At 36.6% G+C, this 24,540-nt stretch overlaps 1 protein-coding gene across 1 annotated transcript in view; it reads left to right on the top strand.

The window, feature by feature from the left end:
* Positions 1-24,540, top strand: part of CNTNAP2 (contactin associated protein 2) — a 1,021,743-nt gene that overhangs the window by 665,846 nt on the left and 331,357 nt on the right. The window contains exons 11-12 of the mRNA XM_059493942.1: positions 126-232; positions 22,671-22,790. Coding sequence (XP_059349925.1) covers positions 126-232; positions 22,671-22,790 — 227 coding nt within the window. The remainder of the gene's footprint in view (positions 1-125; positions 233-22,670; positions 22,791-24,540) is intronic.

The following is a 24,540-nucleotide window of genomic DNA, read 5'->3' as shown; positions in this document are numbered from 1 at the left end:
GAATGTAAACATCAGAAGGCTTAGAAAATCTTAAAAAATCAGGGCGACAGCTCAAAATTTTGCTTTGTGTAAATCTAGATGCTCATTTTGGTTTCTCTTTCTGTGTTCGCATCTCATCCTGACAGGTGTGTGCCCAATCACTGTGAACACGATGGTAAATGCACCCAGACGTGGGACAGCTTCAAGTGCACTTGCGACGGAACTAATTACAGTGGTGCCACGTGTCATAACTGTAAGTTACCCTGCAGTTTCAAAGTTTCAGTGGAGTAGGGAAGTCTCTCATGTCTTTTGGTTGAGATTTTAAAAAATCATTCTTCCTTTCTTGTTGTTAAAGATCCTCAAGCCTCTTTTGACAGAAAAATATCGTGTTAATCACCTTCTGCATTCCCTGCATTATGATGTGTTTACAGAGCACTGTACTGCGCCATGCCACCCACCAAAGCAGTTCAACAGCAGCTGGGTGTACAGAGCAAACACATTCTTAGCAGTTGCATATGAGATACAGCTTCTCATGGAAACTGAATCTGCCCTGAGCTGTTGGGGAGAGCTGCTGACTGCTGCTTGAGATGCTGGTTTAGGTTGCTAATCACAAAGGGTGTTTACACACTGATTATCAGCCAGCTTAAAATCTAATTATTTGCTCTGTGGTTATGAGTTTCTGAAATAAGAATATTTCCTGTAAGCTCCACATGCTCTACACTATAAAAGCACAGAAAGAAGAAAGGTGCTGTTGCCCTTTTATGGGTCCTGCACAATGCATGCTGAGCCAGTGGCATGCATCTTCTGTTCCTCCCCTCTTTTGCTAAAAAAGAGGGATTTTGATCTGCAAAAATACCTAGGATACAGAGAAAATATATCCAGTCCTTACTTTTGTTCACTTCTTCCTTTTGCCAACAATCTCCTAATATTGAGACGAGTAAAAATGCTTCTAAACAGGCAATCAGTTGAAATTGAAGCCAGGATTTATAGAGATACAAGTTTATATCACCTTTCTGTTTACCTTAAATACAGCTATGTATAATTTTAAAAAGATAATTGCAGAATTTTTTTCAGTTTTAACCAAAAACTCCAAACCAATGACACCATCACAGTTTTCTGGATCAAAACAAAAACCTAACTTATAGTTAAAGACTGTATAAATCGGGGGGGGGGGGGGGGAGGGGGGGGGAGGGATATCTTTTATGTAATAACTATTAATACATTGAGTGGCAAAGTTCTCTGTGATCTGGCTATTGAAACTCTAAAACTGTAAGAGTTAAATAGCAAATTAATTTTGATTAAAGAGAAATATTTAAGGTGCCAATGCCTGCAGGAGAGGTTGCATGGCACCCTTTTTTCCACCAAGAGGGAATATGCACAGTGATGGCATGGTTGCATAGAATTTTAGGAAAGACAACACAGAATTTGTCTTTCTGTGCTCCTTTGTGGTGTGCAGACCAGCTTTTAAGACACAGCTGAACATAGTTAAGCTTTCTTCTCGAGTTCCAAAGAGAAGAAGCAAGGACAAAAGGATGCCATCGCTTTTCTGAAATCACATTTATTACAAAGGGAAGAAATTATAATCCAAAGGGATGTGACTTTTTTTAATAAGATTTTCACCTGCCTTTTATGGATAAAACAGTGGAATAGGGCAAATAAAAGGCATTGCTGAACTAGAGTATCAAAAGAGGGATTTGGAGTATATTGTCCTGTCTTTATGGAATGGATAAAGTGGATGGGATTACATACACTCTCCAGGTCATTTGGAGACACATTGTTCAAGAACTTTTACTTTCCTAGTTCAGGCAAAGTTTCTGACTTAGTGGTGTAAGCTTTAGTTTTGTTACATTTTTTGTTTTAAGAACATAATTTTTGTTTTTACCGTGTGCTGCTATACTTTAGAAGTCTTTCTTACAAAACAAGGTTGAGCAGAAAGTTATTCACTTGACAGATATCCTGTCAGAAAGTGTGAAGTCCTATGCCTTTCTAGAGTACTGAAGTTAATGGCACAAAAATGAGCAAAAATAAAAAATTCCAGCATCAAGATACAGACTGAGACAACCTTAACTCTTCCTTTATTGAGCAGGCAATAGCTGTCAGTTTTTACAGGAGCATGTTCCAGATACAGCAGCAAATAATGAGGGGATTTGTTGGAACTTGCCAGAGGTTGCAGTCACTCTGTCCTGAGGTCTGGGACCTCAGCTCTGCTGCACTGATGCTGACCCTACTGTCCTTTCCTACTTGTGCAGTGTGTATATTCAGACACACTTAGTGTGCTGCCTTTTGCTTTTGAATTCTAAAGTTTGTGGCAGTAGCAGGATGAAAGATATGCTGGGGAAGGGAGGAAGTTGGAATGATAACTGTTGTGTGGTACAAAAATAGCTGTAAGTGATTTTAAACAGCATTGCAGATCTCATGAAAAATATAGCAGATGTGATTCTGTGGAGCTGGAAAGTGTTTAAGTGCAGATCGCAATTGTTCAGTACCATTTTACTTAAAGATAATATTGTTTTACAAAGCAAACTGTATTATATGTCACAGTAAAATATGTTTTTCTTTTCTCAGTGGATGCTTTTGTGGGGAATAGAACAGCATTTCTCAAAGAGGTTGGACGCATGACTATGTTAGTGGGGATTGTAACACTATTTGGTGATTTTTAATGAGTTTGAGTTATGCTAAACTAAAAGGAAAAAGATAATTCTGTGTTACTGAAGGGTTTTTTCAGTGAATTGATTTTGCTTTGGTCAGGTAATTCAACACTTTCCTGAGCTCTTGACCTGAAACAAGGCAAGCAGCAGCCTTGACTGGATTTCAGATTGCAGTTTTAGGTTCCTTTGAAGTTGAAACTCAAAGAAAAATTCAAGGGATGAAGTCCTTGAAGTGAAACAGAGAAAAAGGTTTGCATGAAAACCTTATGAATCAAAATGACTTTGTTTCACACAGGTCTGGCCATAAAATATCATATGATAGTGAAAACAACAGTTAGTCTAGAGATATGGAGAAATATGTATTCTGGGAATGAGACATAGTGGGGACTATAGACCAGAAATAAATAGCTAGAGAAAGAAAAGTTCCAAATAAATAAATCTGAAATAAAAACTTTAGTTCTCTAACTGTGTAAATCAATTACACTTGTTTTCTATTTTAATACTATGAAATAATTTCCTTTTTGAAATATGACACTGTTACAGGAAGGTTCCTCACCTCTCAGAGAAACACCAGAATCTCCAAGCTCTGTGTCCATTATCTTGTTATTTCTCAGCAGCTTAAGCTGCCATTCAGAGGAAATGATAATTTGTTTCATCCATCTACAGCTGGATCCCTTGAGCCCAATGGCAAATTAACCAAAAGTACTGGAAAGTTGTACTTCTCATTGCATATTAAATACCCTAGGAATCTACCAGATTTCTTTCAGCTAAGGGATATTCATGCCCCCCAAAATGCTGTGGCCTGGCAAATATCAGGCTAGAGCATTGATTTTACCATTAGGCAAGACTGAAAGATAAATGATTTTATTTATTCAAAAACAATGATTTACAGTGATGCAACATTTACAAAATTATTTAAAAATTATTTGAATTATAATTAACTGCAAGTATCATCCTTGCTAACTTTATTGTATTATCTATATTTTAAGCCCTGACTAATTAACTTTGCAACCTACCAAAGGCTGGACCACTCATGCAGAGTTCTTAGAGCAATACTTTTCTAGAGTTTATTAGTAAATGGTTCCTGAAACCTTTGCAATCAGGAGCTCATTTTCCTGATTACTTCTCATCTCCACCACTTTGCACCTGTTTATTCATCTGGTTTTATGTTCTGATATTCTTCCTGCTGTTTACAGCTTCTTTAAAACAGAATGGTATCATTTTAAAAATTGTCTATTGAGATAACTAATGATCATTCAAGCTTCTTTTTCTGAGATTTTTTTGTAATATAGGTCAAAGCAAGTTTTCTCTAGAATGTGCATTTCAGATAAACATGAGCAAGGACTTATATTACCATCGTGGTAAAGTCTGTATCTACCTTCCAGTTCTTGCATAAAATTCATTTGATTTAGGAAAAAGCCAGGAGCACCTTATTTGATTATATTTGCCTTCTCCTAATGACTTTCATTAACAAAAATGTTCAATTTGCACTTAAAAGATTAATCTTAATGCTCATAGAATCATAGAATTGTTTGGGTTGGAAGAGACTATAAAGATCCTCTAGTTCCAGCCCCTGTAGCAAGGACAAGGCCACTTTTCACGAGAACAAGTATCTCAGAGCCCCTTCCAGGCTGGTCCTGACCACCTCCAGGGATGGGACATCCACAGCTTCTCTGGGAAAGCTGTTCCAGTACCTCACAACCCTCACAGTAAAGAATTTCTTCCTAATATCCAGTCTAAACCTGCCCTCTTTCAGTTTAAAACCATACTCTTTTCTTAATACTACATGCTCTTGTAAGAAGTCCCTCTCCAGCTCCCTTGTAGGCTCCTTTGAGGACTGGAAGTTGCTATAAAACCTCTTTTGCTATAAGAGTGTTCTCTTATGAAAGACATGTTCTTGCTGATCAAATATTTTTTCTTTAATTTCACCTTCAAACACAGTCCGTGCTCTTGCAGCTGTACAGATTCCCTTAGAAATGAACCCAGACAGGAAAAGGTTTTCTTAAAAACCTTCAGTTAATCCATAGGAGGGACTGGCATCCAGATCACATCTGCTGACTGTTACTTCTGTGAGACAGTAGGAGCAATACAAACTTACCTGCTCCTGCCCCTAGAAGAGGCACTTATTGTATCAGAATTTACAGAGAATGCAACTCTGCTGAGAAAGAACATATGGGATTTTTACATTTTTAGATTGGTGGTTTGCTGTAAATTTTTCCAAAAAGAATATTGGAAACAATGTAGTGATTCTTAGTTTCCATATAAGGGAACTTGACCTCTGAATTCTCTATCTTCTCCCAGCTTGGTGGGAATAAACACTATCCTATATTTTGAAACCTGATTCAAAGTTAATGATGAATAAAACTTCTCTTGAAATGATAAGTACATTAAATGTCACTGGAATGATATTTTTCCAAACAAGAGTGTCTACCTCCCTAAAACAAAATATTGCTTTAATAATGAGTTTAATATTTTCTAGAAACACACTTTGAGTAAGAATGAGTAAGAAACATTGTATAAGCTGTGATAATTCTCATTGCTAGCTATTGCCAAAAGTAATAGTCATCAACACAAATTTAATCTGCATAGGCTCTGATGTTCAGCAAGACTTCCATCAGATAGTTTGTAATATCTGGTTTTCCTGTATTTCTGTAAACAGGAAAGCAAACAGAACACTGGGCTTTATACGTTCAGAGTCTAGATAGGAAAGAAGGTCATGGCAGGGGTGTTCTGTCAGCAATTTGGGAAATAGTGAAAAAATAAATACATAATTTGACAAAACAATGCTCTGAAATTTACTACAGGGGAAAGAAAGACAGTGAACTCCATAATTTTACTAGTCAACTCAAACAAGAAGAGCACGGGTTTCCATTTCACTGAAGGCTAGAGGAATTATGAGAATAACATTGTTATCTTTGTGATAGCAAACTGATTTACTAGAGAAAGCAGATACTTTGCAATTTCATAAACATATTAAAGCATTATTTTATCAAGAAAAATTCAATAAATACCTCCATGACCAGCAACTGTGATACATAAGATATTCCTGTGAAAGGATGTTCTAATCCAAAGACAGGAAGAATGTTGCTTTTTAATACATTTGAAGTAGAAGATACAACCTAATCAGAAATGCCCTGTATTTTGAGAAGGCTTGGCATAAAACCATCTCCTATTCAGTTGTCCTGTGGGCATTTATGTGCAGGGCTGTTATGAACTGTCACATTGACATTTCAGAATCTTTGTCAGTGAAGCTTGATGTTTAAGCCACTTAGTTTAGCAGCATTTTGCATAAACAAATCATGGATTCCAGAATTGGCCCTTCTGCAGAAAGTGGAACAGTGAAATATGCTACAGATTTGTGGACATGCAAGTATCTGATTTTAGTGAGATTTAGCACAAGTCCAGCAGCCATATGACTGAACAGATCACACAAGCCCAAATGATTTCCCAGTAGCAAATGAAGAATTTTCATTAGTAAACCTGTAGAAAGCATAGAGCAGAACAGAAACATACAAAACATACAATCACATGAAACAGCAACAGAACGTTCTGGGTTGAGTTTCTGCAGTGGAAAGCTGACATTTAAGGCATGCAGTGGGACTCCACAATGCTGATTAGACTTGTTCATGGCAGATAGGTTGCTTGAATTATGTGAAAGGAAGAAGGAAAAATAATGCTGGGAAGCCAAACTGCTTACTTTTAGAAACATGAAAGAGGAGCTTTCAGTAGGGCAAAATCTGAGTTGCTCCCATTGCCCCCCCTCATGTCTTGGGCATATTTTGCCTCATTTGGACTGAGGAAAGACAGCACCTCTGGGATGCACTAATGGGAATGTGGAGCTTTGTAGGGAGGTGAATTTACTCTGAGGAAAGTGAGGTTGGAGAAATTATAAGAATTTTTTTGACAGCGCTGCTTGGTTTCAGGAGACTGGGGCTTGAGGAAGTATCTCTGGAATTAACACTGGGCACAGTGTTAATGAGAAAAGGATTATCAGCTCTTCTAGCCCTGATTTGTACTAGAAGCTGTAAGAATAGGATGGTGTTCCTCACCCTATCACTTCATCCTCTTGTGAGCTGTTGTTTGGGTGTCCCTGATGAAGCCTATGTTTTTTTTAATTTCTCCTTTGAGTCCCTGATTTGAGACTTACTTGAGACCAGAGTCTAAGTAAAGTGGTTTCCAGGAGGTGAATAATTCCACATTCAAACTCAGCAGTATGGATGCATGAATAATGATGGTCTTGGAGAATTGGGGATAAAAAATAAGCTAAAATTTCTGAAATCTCTAGAAAGAGTCTTTTGTTTTCTTCTGCTCTCATCCTGAGAAAGCACTTTCAACTACTGGCTGTTCTCTGCCAGTTATGTTGCTACCATTTATTTTCTCCTCTTCTTGCACACTCTGTATCTGAAGTAATCAAATGTTCAAATTTCATACATGCTCTGCTAAACCTTATTTCTCAGATGTTTGTTTCCTTTGAGAATAGAGATTCTCAAAGCCTGTTTATAAGGACTTTTGTTTACAGTGGTTTATTAAAAGGATCGTATAATCAATATGCTACCTTTCGAAGGAGGCTAATCTTTTTTTCCATAATGCTTTTCAAAGAAATTGTCATCATAATTTATAATCATCCCTGTGAATTCATATTTTTATTACGTGTTTTCAAAGGATTTAACATAATGCATGTCTTTTCAAATGTAGAAGACTCTATTAAATTACCTCTTTTTATTAAAATCTAGTTTTAAAGCAAGACTGAAATTGTTGGTTTAGTCTTCTTTGGTAATTTTTCACATGTAACATATAAGCCCAAAATTGTTGCATCGTTTCACCTATTCCTGCAAAACTGAAAACCACAAGCTTTTTACTCCAGTAATTTTTTGTTTGTTTGTTTGTTTCAAGACATTGCAGTTTTCTTGTTTTGAACCCCAATATTTGTTTAAAACTCAGATTGTTCTTAGTCTTGGTGTTATAGACTATAGTTTTTCTGCTACTAATTTATTGTCAGCTGAGCTGAGAGTTGCTCTGCACCAGGTGTTTATGAAACGCAGAATGTGTAATAAATTGGTAGCAACTTGCATTTTTATTGTAAGTAAATGAATGTAGTCTGTGTTCAGGCCAGAAAGGGCTTCAGTTCCAATATGTGCAATAGCACCAAGAGTATTTGGTGAAGTTAAAGTGGAGAAAATTAATATTAGGATGAAAAGCAGAATATGAATAATCAACCAGCAGTACTTATGCTGAAATTAAAAAATCAGCTGCAAATAGCTCTACTGGGTGAGGTTTGAGAGAGAATATAAGGGCTGAAATTGGACTTCAAGTTTCAGCTGTTGGTATAGCTGAGTCTTTATATATGGCTCTGCATTAAAGTCAAGTGTTATGAGTTTTGAAACTTAATTTTTACCAGGGGTAGTCAAATGGAAGAACAGTATGAAGTCAGGGTCTAACTCAGAGCATTTTCTTAATTCATTTGTAGCTAACTCTTGTAAAACTACCTAAATAACATTCCTGAATTGCAGCCTGCTTTTGGGAAAACTTGGGTATTAGTTGAGTTTTTTGCAGGCTACTGTAACCGTTCTCTATTGTTGTTCACAATGCCCAACCAAATATTGTTTCCAAGGGACAGTTAAAAGAGAACATGTAATTAACAATAGATAACTTTAAAGCAGCTCATTTATAGCATAAAATCAAAGCCAGAATTAATTCATAGCCAGAAAAGAACTCTGCAAATAAAGACTTCAAAATTAATTAGCTTTTTCTTAAACTTTTCCATTAAGACAATCTAACATATTGCATACTTCACTGTTAATGCGTTTTTGCAATTAAAATTTTTTAAGGTGCTGATATTAAAATCCCCTTGACAGCTATTAGACAGAAAAAAACATGTTTTGAAGTCACTCTAATCCTATTTTTTCAGATGTGAGAGAATGAAATTAATGCAAATATCAACTGTTAAATATGTACCATAGTCAAAGCAATGAGAATTTCTTCACATATGCATGCAGACATATTTTTATCTGAAATTGTTCTTTTAAAAGTTTTTTAACAATTCAAAATAGAGGAACATAATGGGAACAATTAGGCTTGCTATTAAAAGACATTATGCATCAATGGATGAGCAGTGGATATGCATTATCCACAGTTTGTGGCATTTTTATGTGCATCACCTAGTGCAGAAAAACTTGATAAATTCTATCTTTACAATGAATTTTCCACTGTGTTGCGGATTGTATGATCAATCTCGTAGGACTGTGGATTGAAGAAAAAAAATTGATTAAAAGGAGTGAAACTCCGAGATACTTCTTGTGCATCCTACACCATATTTTATCCTAATAACAATGTATATAAGAGTAATAATATAAGAGTAGTATAACAATGTTTATAAGAGTAATTGCTTCTGCAGTAAATAAACATAAATAATTATTATTGTCAATTATCTTATGATACTTCTATATGAATGATATGTGTTCCAGATGGTGGGGGTTCTGATTGAGTTTGGTTCTTGTTTATGAACACTACCTTTCTTGATCATTATAATATTTCTTTCACTATTCTGCAGCATAAATTTATTGCACCTGTAAATGTCTTCCTTAGGAATCAAATGTCTACATTAACACTTTTCATTCAAGGGTAAGAACTGTAATGCTTCTTTGCAATTTTAGTCTGGAGGGGTTTTGAGTTTTATTCTCCTTCCCAGTGTGCTGTAATTTAAATGGGAGATAAAGTTTTAGCACCAAAATCTGTTAGTATAAGTAGATGCTCGGTATCAATCTTGGTCCATTAACTATCACTTTAAAATTCTACCTTAGGTAAGACAGCCAATAGTTCTCTTGGCTGGACAAGTCTCTTAGCAGAAGTAATGATAGCTTACTGGAATTCTGTAGAGGGATAGAATGTAAGAAACTATAGTGCACAAGGTAATCTCACCCCTGAGCAGTTGCAGCTGCACTAATTATCAAAGATTAGAAACAGGCCTGCCTGCCCTTAGCAGGCCACAGCTGTGTCTAGTAAGGATGAGTGCTGTAAAAGAGTGGGTTAGCTGTGTGAGAAGGGGGTTGGAGTTTGTTGGTTGTGCTGTGAAGAAGAAGGAGTCAGTGCTGGGAGGAGATACCCATGAGAAATCACCAAGGAGGTGCGAGAGCTGTGTAATAACATGGTAAGAGAGTTCTTGAAATATTTTTCTGAAGCCAGAGGAATAATCTATGTTTACATACCTTTGCAAAAACATGAAAGTCAGCATTGTTTCATAAGTGTACATACGGCCTGCTAATATTAGCAAAACTACTGAAATGTGTGGACTTTGTAGTTTCTCATTTTCTCAGTAGAAGCCTTTACTACTTACACATACTTAGCTGTATATCTACCAGTATTCATTTTATTTACTGGAAGCATAGTCTTTTTTTAACTTTCATCTTGCAAATTTTTAGGCTCATGTATCCCTATATAGCTTTTACACCAGCTCATTCTTCCTGTCCCTATTCCCTAACGACCTAACCACTTGTGTATAAAACTTTAAATTTACTTGTGTCTGTGGTTGCTGTATTTTATATGATATGCTTTCAGTATACTTTGAGGTTTGCAAGGAGCTAATAGATGTTCTAAAGCAGAGAGGAAAACACGATGTGTTGTTTGCAACTACTTTTTTTTTTCTTTTCATTTTTTACTTCTACTTCAGAGCACTATAAATATCGCTGCATTTCTCTGATTCATGCTCAGGCTAGCTGAGCTATGTCTTTCTGAAATTCTTAACTACTCCTCTCCTTTTCAAGCCCTCTTCTGTCTCCCCCCTTTTAAGGTTTCTCAATTTCTTTGTGCTTTCCTATCAACCTCAACAGTTTGTTTTCCCCTTTCATAATTCTTTCTCTAATCATTGCTCTGATTATTTCCCTCCTCAGTCTGTCTTCACAGCCATGTACTCACACATGTGTGCACACAGGAGTGCCATGCCCAGGAAAGATTTGGAAAGGAACTTAACAAGAAAGCAGAATAGACTGTGCTGATCAGATGCAGGCAAGCGTACTTACCACACCACTATTTAGACTTACCCCTCTTTTTATTCTGGATGTTTTTCCCTCTCCAAAATGTGTAGCCCTCTGCTTTTTCCTGCCTTTAGTTCCATCCCTAAATAGCCTATAAGTCTTGTGCAATTCTGAGCTATGTTTTCCATGCATCCCATGATCCATGGCAGAAACTCCCTTGGTCTGAAAGGGTTTTGGGGGGAGCTGCTATCAGTGGCTCATGGTGATGGGCTCCATGCTCACGCACTGCAGCTGGGGCTGTGCTGTGACAGCCTCAGACAGGATTTTTGTTACTTGTGTGCATCCTTGATTTGAGTCAGATGGGCTTGAATGGTTTGATGGCTCCTGTGGTGGGCCTGGGAGCAGCCTGGCAGGGTGTTATTCTGGCTTCTGCCCTGCCGTTGGTTCTCTGAGCTCCTCTGCAGGTGTGCAGATGGGCATGCTTTCTCAGAACCTGACACTTTCTGGATATTCTCATCCCCTCAGTAAATAGTCTAAATTAATACTCTAGTGCTGCGATTGAAACAGACACTGACAAATTAGAGTGTGTGCCAACCAGGGCAGCCCCCAAGGTACCCATCTAACATCTTACTAATCTCACAGCTCATCCATTATGTGAAAAAGATGTAAAAGTGATTTCTAGAAAGTTGCCAGGACACAGTCATTCCCATTTGAAAGCATTGCAGGGAAAGAATGAAAAAAAGGGGATGTGGAGCAGATGTTTCTTCTGATATTTTTACATCAGTTAAAAAGGTTGAATTCTGTTGGCAGTGCAAGTTGCTTAGTGATTAATGGAAATGACAAACATGATGCATTCCCTCTAAATTGGTGTCATGTTGATAGAAGACATTTTGATTGAGATAATGTAAATGCTGATGTGAGGATTTGTTTTCACAATGTTATAGTCCCTTTCTGTTCATTGAAATTGTGCCCAGCTCCTCTGGGAAACCCACTATTTGGTTAGGTGTCTGTCAGTCTGTGTGCATAGCAGTGGTTTCGTAAGCAAGCTACTGTTCTGTGGTTTAGTGTTTGGGGTTTTTTCAAACATAAGCTTTTAAATTGAGATTTTTAAGAAATTTTATTTAACTAGTTGTTGATTTGTTTTGGATTTTTGCCCAATAACTTGTAGTTTTCCTCAAGTATAACTTGTATTCGGATAGAACCGAGAAAGGTACCACAATTTCCTTCACAGGATTGTTGGTTATGAGAAGGTTGGATACAAAAACATTTAGGGATCTGGGATGGGGAAAAGGAAGAAAAGGGGCAGGGAGTTATGACAATTGCAACTGTTGAGACTGGTAAAAATAAAACTGGATTGCAGTCCTATAAATGAATATGTGGGCAATGGATTTTGGAGACAGTAAAAACAAAAACTGACACTACATTGTTTCAAAGCTGGGTAATGAGAATATCTGCATGTTCATCAGAGCATTATTCAACATTGATGAGGATGTTCAGATCTGAAGAAAGATCAAATGCTCTGATATCCATGGCAGGAAAGAACCAGTATATACTTAGTGAAGGAGAATACTTTGGTTTATTCAGTGTCCCTGCTATTTGTAGCCACTTACAGATAGCTTGTGTTATAGTAAGGTTCCAGATAATCTGTATCTTTGACCTGCGTTTACTGGAGTTATCACTCCTACTTTGACCTGGTATAATATGCTGAGGTTTTCACTCATCTGTGTTTTCTGTAGGCAGTAACCAAGGATTTGTTTTACACTGATGGGAAATTGTGAAGACAGGGTTTGGCCCTTGTCTCTTCTTTCCATTACCCTGCCAATACAAAGTAAATGAGAACTGGAGTAGAACTCATACTTTTTCTTTAAGAGTATGGATTTTTCAAAATTTCTTTCTATACCAACCTTGAAGCTTTTTGCATGGAAAGAGGGATAGGAGGAAGAAGGGAACAAGATGGTATTGGCAGTGTTCCTGTTACCACCCAGCTGGAGAGGACTCAATCGAGCTCCAGGCAGCTCTGAAGCTTTCTGTGGCTGGGCCCAGTGTAAGTTCAACACAAGTATGGTGAATATCTGAGTATGGTGAATATCGGAGTTTCTCTGACATCATTCCCTCTCAAATGCAGGGCTCCGGAATGAAGTACAGCTACACAAATGTGCAACACTATCCAGATTTAAAATGAAACTGTGCCATTTCTATCCTGGACAGGGTTTTGTTCAGTCCCAAAACCCATGCTTAGTTTTTGTTTTTGGGTTGTGGTTTTTGGTTTTTTTTTTGATTGGCTGGGTTTTTTGTGTTTGTGTATCCTTGGATGACTTCATTCACAAAAGTACCTTGTTAAAAATTGGTGTCTAATTATACTTTCTTGTAATGTCTTTAGGCTGACATGGTTACAAAGATGCTAATCGTCTAATCTATGGCTTGTAATTTAAAATCACTGCTAAATTTGTTTAAAAATCCATTTTGGTTCAGCCATTTGTATTTAAATTAATGTCTCCCTTCCTCCCCTCTCCCAGCCCAAAGCAAAGAACAAAGATGAGTGAGAAACAGAAACACCTCTTCTTTTGCCATTAATGTGTTGGCTTTTCCTGTATTTGTAGCAAATTCCTGGGTTGAACTACTGTGTAGTACCTCAAATTGCAGTTTTCACCCCTATAGCAGTAATTTTCCCTATTATCCCAGTGGCAAATAATCTTGTGCTCTTTCTCACTCTGATGGCAAAGCCTCTATTTTGTTCTCTTTTTTACCATAATGGTAATTGTTGTGTTTATCACTGACATAACTGAGCCTAGAGTGAACTTGACAAAAAATCTGCAAATTTCCACATATTTTAGGTTTTACTGCTTTTAATTTCATTTCTGTTTCTACGAGGCATATTTGGATGTTGTGCTAATGGTGAGAACACTTTATATGTTCATTAGGTCACAGTTGAAGGCAGAGGGAGCGTGTGAGGAAGATACAGAAGCTTGTAGAAAGCTGAAGCTTAGATCAATGGCAATGTGAAGAGGGTTTATGCTCAGTCATGAAGGAACTTTGCTTTTGGAAAGTTTTAGTGGCATGAGAGCCAGTGCAGCCATGGACAGAAATGAACAGTAATCCAAATAAAAAGCACTGAAATTGCCTCTCTTGGTTTATCTTCCCTATTAAATAAAAAAATTAAAAACAAAAGAAACCCCTATGCTGTCTATTTATATAATACTTTTTATTTCTATAGTTTATTTTTAGGATTCATGTGTATATAACACTATATGTACACTATTCTGTAAATATGCAAAATAGCTTTTTTTGGGAAGCTATTTTAGGGATTTTGAGTTGCAAAGCTACTCAGCATTGGGAAGGATTATGCTTGGGGGGATTAACCAATTGTAGAAGCAATGGTTGAGGAAAACTGCTGACTTGTTTCATTTTTTTAATTCAGTTTTGTAGAAGTGATTGTTATTGATGGCTGATTTGCCTTGTAGTTCATTGCTTAAGATTCTATGAATAAAGAAAGCAACATTTAGGCTTGAATTAATAGAAGTATATATTATGGAACATGCAAATTAATCTGGTTGTGCTGGCCATTTTCCATTTTTATATGCTAAGCTTCATGAAAAAAATGGGGAATCCAGAGAAGAGAGAAAATAATATAGAATGCAACCAGTGATCAATGTGAACAAACTTGGCCATTTTAATGTACAGAAAATATTTATGTCTGCAAATAGACAAAAGAGGGTTGCAAGGAGGAGTGCAGTAACTTATCCTCGAAATTCATTGTGAATAAAAAGATAAATTATAAGTTTAAGTTGCAGCAGAACAGCCCCACTGTGTAGAGAGTTGAACAAATGCTGAAGGGATGGTGCAGGTCTAGGCTGCCTTGGTGTGTCGTGGAATTTACATCATTTTAAACCAGACTCTGTCAGGAATGATACATACATGCAATTGAGTTTGTGGTTTTTTTGGGTTTTTTTGTTTTGTTTTTTTTTTTTGGGAGATGGATTCGATTATCTTTGAGGTTTGCCACAGCCATGTGATTCTGTTGTTATACTAATTATGACCACAAAATTATTCTAGTTTTTATCTCAGCACTTATTTCTTCAAATATAGTTTCAGTAATTGAACTACATTTTCCAGGAATCTTGTAGAATGATGGAGTATTTATTTAATGGGACGTTGAGGGTAATGGAATTCAAGTCTTGGGCTTTAGGTTAACTTTGTATGTGAGCTGTCATGTGTAAAATAGTTGTGTGGTATGGAAAAGACTCTTGCTAATGTCATGTGATGATAGTGAAAGGATGAAGCTTTGAGCTCTTAGAACTCGTGTTCTTGCCCTTGGAAGCTGTGAGAGTCCAAGGGCCCCTAAAATTATGGTAGCCCAGAAAAAACAAATCCCAGTTTCACTGAGCAGGTATTTAAAGACGCCAGGAGTTGTTTTTTCTTTACTTCTGGGACTGCAGTAGCTCAGTTCAACTTCTGGCTGAGGAGGCAACCTAGCCGCCATGGATGAAAAATAGTGTTTGATCTGAGTTTTACTGCAACTGAAAAATCAGTGGCTAAAGCATGGGTCTTGTCATACACGTGTGATTTGGTGGACTTGTTCGTGATACTTTCTAGTTTTCTTCAATTTTCTTATATACAGTGAAAGTTACCAATTGCCTAATGGCACTTACTTGTGAAAATTGCCTTTTTTTTTTTTCTTTGCTGGTTGCTGTGGATCTATAGCAACATTTCTTTAAGAACAGAGTAAATTACTTTTCTTGCAGATGCAACATGAGCACAAAAATTGTAAGTTTTACACTCAGGGCTTTAGAAGTTTTAGTTTACTCTAATTTTCAGTTATGCATGAAGTCAGGAAAGGTGGGTTTTCTGTTTTCCACTGTCTTTGATAATGAGGTGATATTACAATGGCAAGGGCATGCCGCCTTTGGTCACTTTCTTAGTCCTTGTTTTTTACCTGGAAAGTCATTTGATTGTAATTGAATTAACTGTAACTGCATCTAGAGTAGTTGTATTTCATCAGAAAGGAATTCCTGGAGTTCCCTTAAGCATCACAGTAGATCATTTCAAATATCAAAGTTCATCTTTTTATGTCCAGTTTGTGTACACACCATATTTAGGGTGTGCATAAAGCTGCAGCTCATTGAGCAGTTGTTTCCTTCCTGCACATGAACTTCACTGCAGTTGCTGGTGCATCCAGGTGTGGTTTCCAAGTGCTCCCAGACTGGGCACAGAAATTCAGTATTGCAGCCAGCTGGGTGTGCTGGCCTGTTCCTACTGCTCTGGCCTGTCCAGGTGAGCACAATGTGAGCAGCCACAGCTGCTTCCTGCACGGTGGGGGCCAGCAGCCTTGAAGGTCTTACAGCTTTGTCCTGCTAGAGCCATATATTTTGCTGAAAGTGCTGCTTCTTGTGCTTTTCCTCATCGAGGTAACCTAATTTTACAGTGGCATTCTAGCTTCAAGTACCTGATATTTAGTATGTGGCTTGGGGTGATCCACTTTCTGGTCATGCAGAACTTGCTCTCTCTAAGAGTCCATCATAAATTTAATGTGAGGAACTACTGTTGGGTTTGCAAGACAAATTTTTATTCTAGTTAGGATTTTGTCTATGTATCACTGCCACCTTTTATTTGGAGGAGAGTGTTATTTTACCAAGTATTTTCAAGATACTTTTTAACCAAGGAAGACTTTTTTGAAGGGGTCTTTGGCAGTATGCAGAAAGCAAACCAGGTGTTTCATTACTTTTTTTTTTTAACATTAATGTTATTGTGTAATACGTAAAAATGACAAGAAAAGAATCCTAAAACAGAGGTCTTGGTTACCTTAGAACCTTCTCTGTGTAGGATCAGATTGTTTTAGGTCTTTTTAATGTTCTGGAGCTCTTTTTCAGATGAGTGTGCATACACTAAGAATGATAAGTAGAAATGTATTCAAATAACACAAATAATTTTAGATACATATGCAATTCTAGATCAGAAATGTGATGTTTTCTTCCTTAGCTTTCATTTCCTCCTTCTGTCGCTGTTTGACTAATGAGTTTTTTTGGTTTTTTTGATTGTCCTTGGGTTTGATGGTCCTTTTGATTTGTAATTAATTTTTTACTTCAGCTGAAGGGGTTGTGAGCTTCTGTAAACTGGCAGCCTAAAAATGTGGAGAGGGCAAAGCCAGGAATGGTCAACCAAAGTTTCAACCAAATTTTCTTTTCCAATAGCAAATGACCAAAGGCACCCCTACTATTTGAGAACCTGGTAAACACTACATCAGAAAACATTTCATCTCGAAGTCATATCTGAAAAGGTGACTTCTCACAGTGTGAGATTTAAAAGTAAATACTTGTTCACACTTATTTTTGTCTGACTTTAACAGTACGTATGCTTATTTTAAGTTGGCTATAACTGGAGAACTAATTGTAAAATGTATTTTACTTTTCCTGTTCTTAGACGTTAGAAATGTTGAGTTCCAAGCTACAGAATTTTTATATCCAGACTTGAAAAAACTGCCAGACATAAGGCCTGGTTCCTACCATTGCAGACATTGTCCTACAGAATAGCAAGAATGTTGAAGTAGTGTTGCATCATGTTGGCTTTGTGTGGAGCTTTTTAAAAACTTTTCAATATACTTGAGGTAGTACAGCAACCCAGCAGCTGTGTGTCAGAATACAGAAGGATATTTTTCTTTCATATACATCTTGTTTTGACTATGATGAAATATCTAGTTCTTCTAACTTGCCTTAAAAGAATTGTAAGATATAATTTCTCCGCTACATAGAATTGCAATGTGTAAAGGGTGAGTATAGGTTTAATGTAGATAAGCACAGAGAAAATTCTGCTGACAGAGCAGGAACTTACAATGTACATGTATTGATGTATAAAAATGTATTTTTTAACATTTTCCATTTTCCAGTTGTCTTCTGAATATATGTTGTAATAAAGCAACAAATCTTAATTTATTCTTTTAAAATAAATTTTGGTTATGACATTTCAGTGAGTGTGCAGCTATTTTTTGAGTAAGCTTGGAGTTTTTTGCCCTTCATTTGATGGTTGTGCTTTTAGGGCTCAAGAGTTGAAACCAGTTTGAGTTACAGAAACCCAAGCACCTCAGAGTATATTTAGCTTTTAGTATTTTTCCAAGAATTTGAAAGTGCTGGAGAGACACAGCTAGACTTTGTAGATCTGATGCATTGCCTATTTTGTCACTTTTGCTGTCATTTAATTCCGTCCATTTTACTGTATCTACACCTTTGCTACATTCCTGTAAAGCTGAGATTTACTCCTATATTAGCAGATGTTTAAAGGAGTGTATTCCCTGCAGCAGCCATGTTCACTGACAGAAACAAAACATATTGCAACATATTCATTGAGCCACATAGTGCAGACTGTCATGCCAGGTAATCTATTTATAATGAGCTTTGCACTTATAAAAGGAGGCTGTTTGTCAGCCCTAAAATTAAAGCTGCCTTTTCCCAGAGTGATGGAAAAACTGTAGTTCACCAAGGTGCTAATGAAATTTTATGGGAGCATCATATAGGGCCACAGAGTTTCTAAATCCTTTTTGTCATTCAGCTGTTCTCCTTTTTGGAGATAGCCAGCAGCTGTGCCACCTGTGCAGAATGACTATACCTTGATTTTTACACCAGTCGAAAAGTAAAACAGGAGTGAGAACATCTGCTTCCCTCAATCACTTAAGAGCCACTGAAATCTAAGAGGTGTCGATTCTTTCCAACTTCTGACTAACATTCTTGAGCTGGAAAAAACTATTCTGTAAACTCTTCTTTGAACTATTTTTTTTTCCTCTAATGTTTAAAATAGAGGGTTCTGAAAACTCAGAAATGATTGTTGACTTCCCCATCCATCACCACATTCTCTTTGGTGTCTAGAACCCATAAAGAAAGGCAGCAATGAAAATGCTCTTAAAGCCTGTGGAGCTACAAGGTTTGTTGTTAGTATTTGTTTCACTCTAGGCTGTTCTCCCTTAGCCTAGTTACCTAATCAAGCTTTTCTAAGAGAATATATTTTTCCCCTCAAGCCACGCTCATTCAAATCCACTGTTGTGAATGTTAGCTTAGTTAATGGTGGACTTCAAAATGCATTCATAGTTGCATTTATCAGCTAATTTAAATGGCTGGGTTTTCTGCCTAGACCAAGAAGCTTAGAGAAACTTAATGCTTCACGCAGAAAGATACAGTGATTTTTGAATTTTTTTAAATGTTTATGGTTTTAAAACTTTTTATCTTCATGTTGGAACAGAGAAAACCCCTTCAAATTTTATCATAAAATGGATTTTGTGGTCTCAGTTTGATCTGTATTATTCAGGAGATTAAACTTTAAAAAGGTTATTGCATTTTCTGGTGCTCTTCTTTTTCTAGTTGTGATTCTTTTTGTGCATACTTTTTTCCTCATTCTAAGAGCTTCTATCACTGTTCTGACCAGGTTTTCACCTCTTGCAGCTTGTAGACAATTTTGATGCAATGAGAAAGAGTGAAGAAGCTGTTTGTAGGGAGGGGTTTTTTTCCCCTATTCTCCTCAGAAAGAATAGAAGTGACCTTTGAGAAACCCTAACAAACTAACAGCTGGATTTATTATGCTAGCAGTAGCTTTTCCAGACATCAGGGTGCTTTTGAGTTTTTACATTCAGCTTGGAAGATTTTGAGGTTTACTACTATTCTGAAGTCCCTTAAGACTACATATGTTGTGTATTTGGACCAGGTACCAAGAAAGCAAATATACATTTTTGGTATTTCACTTCTACTGGCTTGAAAAGCAAAAATCTGTTACCCTTGTGTCCTTAGTTCTCCCACATTTTTGTTTGTTTATTTTTCTTTCCTATCTTCCAGATGGAATCAGCACTACAAAGCCCTTCCCTCTCTCCCTCTGCCTCCTCTCTATGTGAATATATATAACCATTTCTGCTAATTTGCAAGTGAACACTGTAAACTTTATATCCAAATCTTGCATTTTGCTTCCTTGTCTTTTCTTAGCTCAGTTAGGTCTTTTGCTTTTTTATATTCACCTTTACCAGTTTTCTCATTTAAGCTATTTTGATTCTGCCATGGTCTCTTCCTTTTGTTCTGTGTTCCTTTTCTTCTCTGTTTTAGCATGCTTGGGTGGCTTCTAAAACAGCAGTCCTTAAATATTCATCCTTTCATCCACTCTAGGTTTTCTTTGAGTTTCCTAATTTCTATTTTCACCTGTTCCATCTTACTGATCTTTCTGTGTAACATTTACAAAAGTAAGTAGTGGCTGATAAAATGTGCTGTCCTCCTTTCTTTGTCATCATCCACTTCAACATCTTGGCATCATGTCTTACTTTCCTCTGCTTCAGAGTTGCCTTCTGCCCAATGCTTGCTGCTATTGTTCTTTTCTTTATTCTTTTTTCTTTTCAAGTGGCTACTCTTTGCCATCCAAAGTCAACAATATCTCTTTCTGTCATCAATTGTTTTCATACACTGGAACATAACTGCTGTTTCCTATTGCACCTTTAATTGCTGATTATTTTGTCAGTATGTGAAATTCACCTGTCCCTTCACTTTGTTCCTATGTGCCTGTGAAGTGATTTTTGTTACTGCTCACTGCACTGGTGCCTACCTTTACATTTTTATTGATTCCCATTTTTAAGATCTCTATGCATCTACATAAATGGCCTCAAGTTGTGCCGGAGGGGTTCAGAGTCACAGAATGGGTTGCAAAGCATTGGAACATACTGCCAGGGAAGTGGTGAAGTCATCATCCCTGGAACTCTTCAACAAAACCTGTAGACTCAGCACTTTGAAGACATGGTTTAGTAGTGAACATGGTGATGGTGATAGGTTGATGGTTGGGCATGATGATCTTAAAGGGCTTTTCCAACCTTAATTTTAGGTTCTATACACATGCATAATACCTCCCAGAAGACTATCCCACACTCATAACACTTTTCACAAGTTGAATTTGTTAAAAATGTCCCATTCTTTTACCTTCATTTGAAGAACAATCTTAATTTTTATTGGTTAGTGTTCAACATAATGTTGAAGTTTAACAAAGCTGACTTACTAAAAAGCATCCTTTTCTGTGCTATAAAACTCATACCTACATACCACTTTCTGTTTCTCCTGTTCTAAAGAATAGAAAGAAGGGTGTTGTGGCTAAACCCCTGATTTTCTATAAAAAACATTTGACTTCTAAAGAACCCTCTAATGTTGTTTTCTGAGTTGTAGCAGTATCTCTTTAAAAAAATTGGCCTGTGTTCTCAAAGGCAGCAAACATGGATAAAAATGTCATATGGCCTTACATAAAGGTCTGGTTACTACAGAGACAAAGCTTCCCTGATTTTCAGAAAGAGTTTAGAAAATGAAAACACAAACTTCATTAAGATCACAAACAATATTTTTTATCTTCTTGGCTTGACGTGGAGTGCATCCATTAAACTTTGCCTGTTGATATCACAACAATTATACATTGATGGAGTTAGTATTTTATGACATTTTTTTAGATAGTGTGTAGAAAGTGAGGGAAACACTTCTGAACAAAATAGGTTATGAATTCTGCATGAAGTGCCTGAAAACAGACACAGAGTCTCCTAGATAATGGAAGAATATGTTGACCTTTGTTTGTGGAGAAAGGGGAAATGGCTTGTAATGTCTTACAATTTAATAAAAGTGTCATCTACTTGTATAAAATTTACTTTGTCCTCTAATGAGCACATAAAACTTTCCAGATAAGTCCTTCTTTTGTAGCATCACAAGGAAATTGTAGATAGATAACAGCCTTTAGCCTTGTGTTCGTGCCACATCAACATTTGATTTTTTTTTTTAACTCCACTTTCCTTCCCATATCTTGATATTTGGTTAGAGGCATTTAGATGTGCATGTGTGATCAGTCACTCATCATCATCAGAGCCCAGCAAAACAGCTCGTCCTTATGGACATTTGAAATAAAGCCAGTCCTAGCAAAGAGATTGCTTGCAAGAATTGCCAACAAATTAGATGAATTTTTAGAGTGGATATGAAGTCTAGTTAAACAAACATTTCATTTCTTTTAGCAGCTGATTGATTGATTCCAAACAAAAAAGCTGTGCCATCTGGTCCTGAAAAACAAAGCAGCATTACGCATTCATTTTTGAAGAATTGTATAGGAAAATATTGATGTAATTCAACTTTTTATGCATATATACACACACACAACAATTTCTATAAATTATCAGGTTTTTTTAACTTTGCATAATAGTATTTCTTCATATTTAATGCACATAACTTTGTAAAAACTATACATTTGTAGGAAAATACGGGAATTGCTAGAAAGAAGTTCTATCTACAATGCTTTTTATTATGTCTGAGCTATTCATCATACATTTTGACAAACATTTTATTACTTGAAATAGAAAGCAGTATTCAAGGAAAAACTGAACCAAACCTATCTGCTATATCAATTCAACTTATTCCAGCAAATACTGTGACATTTCAGACCTTGCTGGGCCAGAGAATTAGTTCTGTATGTATGTAATAGAGTAACTGCAGAGCTGTGTAGAGACAGATATTGCAGGTAGGGAGAAATTTCACGATTTTGAAACTCAGTGTTATTCTGAGTTGTAATGAAACATGAGCAATTAAAAAATTTGCAAGGAGAAAACTCATAAGCTCATAAACTCATAAGCTCTTATGAGAAAACTCATAAGCTCATAAACTCATATCTCATATCTCATAAGATACTTCTTCCAAGTATCTCTTGGAAAAAAAACTTAAGGGTAAAAGTATGTTCTATCAATAGAAGTAATAGAATATTAAATAAGAATATAAACAAAGTTATTAACTATATTGTTTAAAATGGTTTAAATATTCTCTTGAACAAGTATTATTTTTCCTCTCTCTCTCTCCAAGTTGTTAGATTTGTCTTCCTATTCTTACTTTTCTTCACATTACAAAAGCAGAAATTATGTCCTGCAAGCTTTTAATCACTTCTATAATTTTGGAACGATGCTTTGTTTTCTGTGAACCTCAATGATAGTGCTTTAATGTCAGAGGTACAATTCTTTGTATATAAACAGGATCCATTAATTGTCCTAAGATTTTTTTTTTCGCCTAAGTTAAAACTATTCCTATTGCTCTGTTTTCTTTCTTTTCAGCTATTTATGAACTCTCTTGTGAAGCATACAAACACTTGGGCAAAACTTCAAATTACTACTGGATAGATCCAGATGGCAGTGGGGCACTGGGACCTTTGAAAGTTTACTGCAACATGACAGGTAACTGAATTGTATTTACTAATTAAGCTGGTTGAAGGGGGGATTTGGTTTTTTGGGTCTTTTTAAATGTAGTTAGCAGAAAGAGGCTGTTCATATTTCATATTTCTTGTTTAAAGAAAAATAATAAGAGCTTTTCATCAGGGATCATCAAATCTGCTGTCACTAGTCAGGATAGACTGAGCAAGGCAGTAGTTACTCCATTTATTAAGGTTTTTGAATTGCACCTATTAGTCTTAATAGGTCTTTGTATCCTCAGTGTTGCATCATTAAAAAAAATTAAGATATATACAGAAAAAATTGATAGATATGGCCACTTACCAAACCTGTTGTATATCAGCCTAGTGGAGTTCAGTTTTATCTGTTGTTCATGGGATGTTGCAGAAGGCAGCTTACCACCACAGGCAGGGAATACAAATTAATTACTGAAGAAGCAAAATGTTTAAGTTTTCTTAATTTTCTGTTTTGACTTTTAAACTGTTTTTCTAATGCCAGTTAAACTCTGAAGATAATATTTATATAACTGCATTAATTTATTTTGATTTTGTTGTGTGTATTGTCTTATGCTTTTAAGACTAGTTTTGAATTCTCACCCAAAGTATCTCATCTTAGTCATCTGTGTTGCCATGATGAGGCAGGAAAATATGATCATGAACAACAGGACAATTTTTTGCACTGAGAATATATTATTTCTTTGTTCTGTTAATGCATAGCAGTTGTCTCAGGACTTTTTCTGATATGAAATATTGGATGGCTGATAAAGCAAACATGTGGTCTGACATTCCCCAAATGTCTACCTTAAAAGTTATGTTTGCATTGGAAATCTGGTGTATGCCTGAGTCCTCAGACTCCATCATCAGCAACATGAAGGTCAAGGCACTGTCATAGATTGAAACACTGTCTCTATGACTTTTTAGAGATCACAGGTGCTAAAGCTCCCACAGCTCTTCTGGAGGCAGAAACCTGGAAATATCTGGGGCTGTGGGATGGGGTGTCTCCAACTGGAATGGGAGAGATGGGGAGGGATGCGTGGCACAGGCAGCAAACTCCAAATTATGGGTAGACAACCTGTTGGAGAACAGAAACCACTGTTCCACTTTGCTATTAACGTCTGCTTTTGTATAATAAATACATGCCTAGAAAGGAGCCTGATCTAAGATCTGGAAGTGCTGTCAATCCCATTTGGACTGGAGAGACAGGCCAACCCATCTGTCCTGAGACACAGGTGTAAAGGCACTCCTTCAGATCCTCAGCCATGTAGAGCTTTTTAAATCATAAGCACCTTGAACAGCGTTAGTAACTAATCAGGCAGGGCACTGCAGGAAACAAGGCCAAGAATGCTCTCATTTAAGTGATTTCTGCTATTCAGAACTGCTGTGTTCAGAGTGTTAGCTATAGCTTTTGGTTACTCTTCAAGGGTAAATTTGTAAATTAAAAATATACTGCCCTAGTGGGGTTAGGCACAGAAAAGTGCACTCATCCAGTACTGCAGCATTGCTCAGTCATGTTAAATATAAAAATAGAACGAAAGGTCCTAATAGCTTCTTCAACACTGGAGGGAAAAAAACAGGAGGAGTAAAATTAATAATTTCATTTTATGAACATTTCTCATCTACAAAACAATTTCAGAGTATATAAATGTGACCTTTTCCTAACCGGTGCAAAGAGATCATGAACATTAGGATACATGGTTTAATTCACTTGGCTCTGAAGAATGCTGTGGAAAAATGCAGTTTTCTGTTTAACTGGATCG

This window comes from Ammospiza nelsoni, chromosome 1 (genome assembly GCF_027579445.1).
Source record: "Ammospiza nelsoni isolate bAmmNel1 chromosome 1, bAmmNel1.pri, whole genome shotgun sequence".
NCBI lineage: Eukaryota > Metazoa > Chordata > Aves > Passeriformes > Passerellidae > Ammospiza > Ammospiza nelsoni.
The sequence above is the reverse complement of the archived record's forward strand: the minus strand, read 5'-3'. Positions and strand labels throughout refer to the sequence as shown.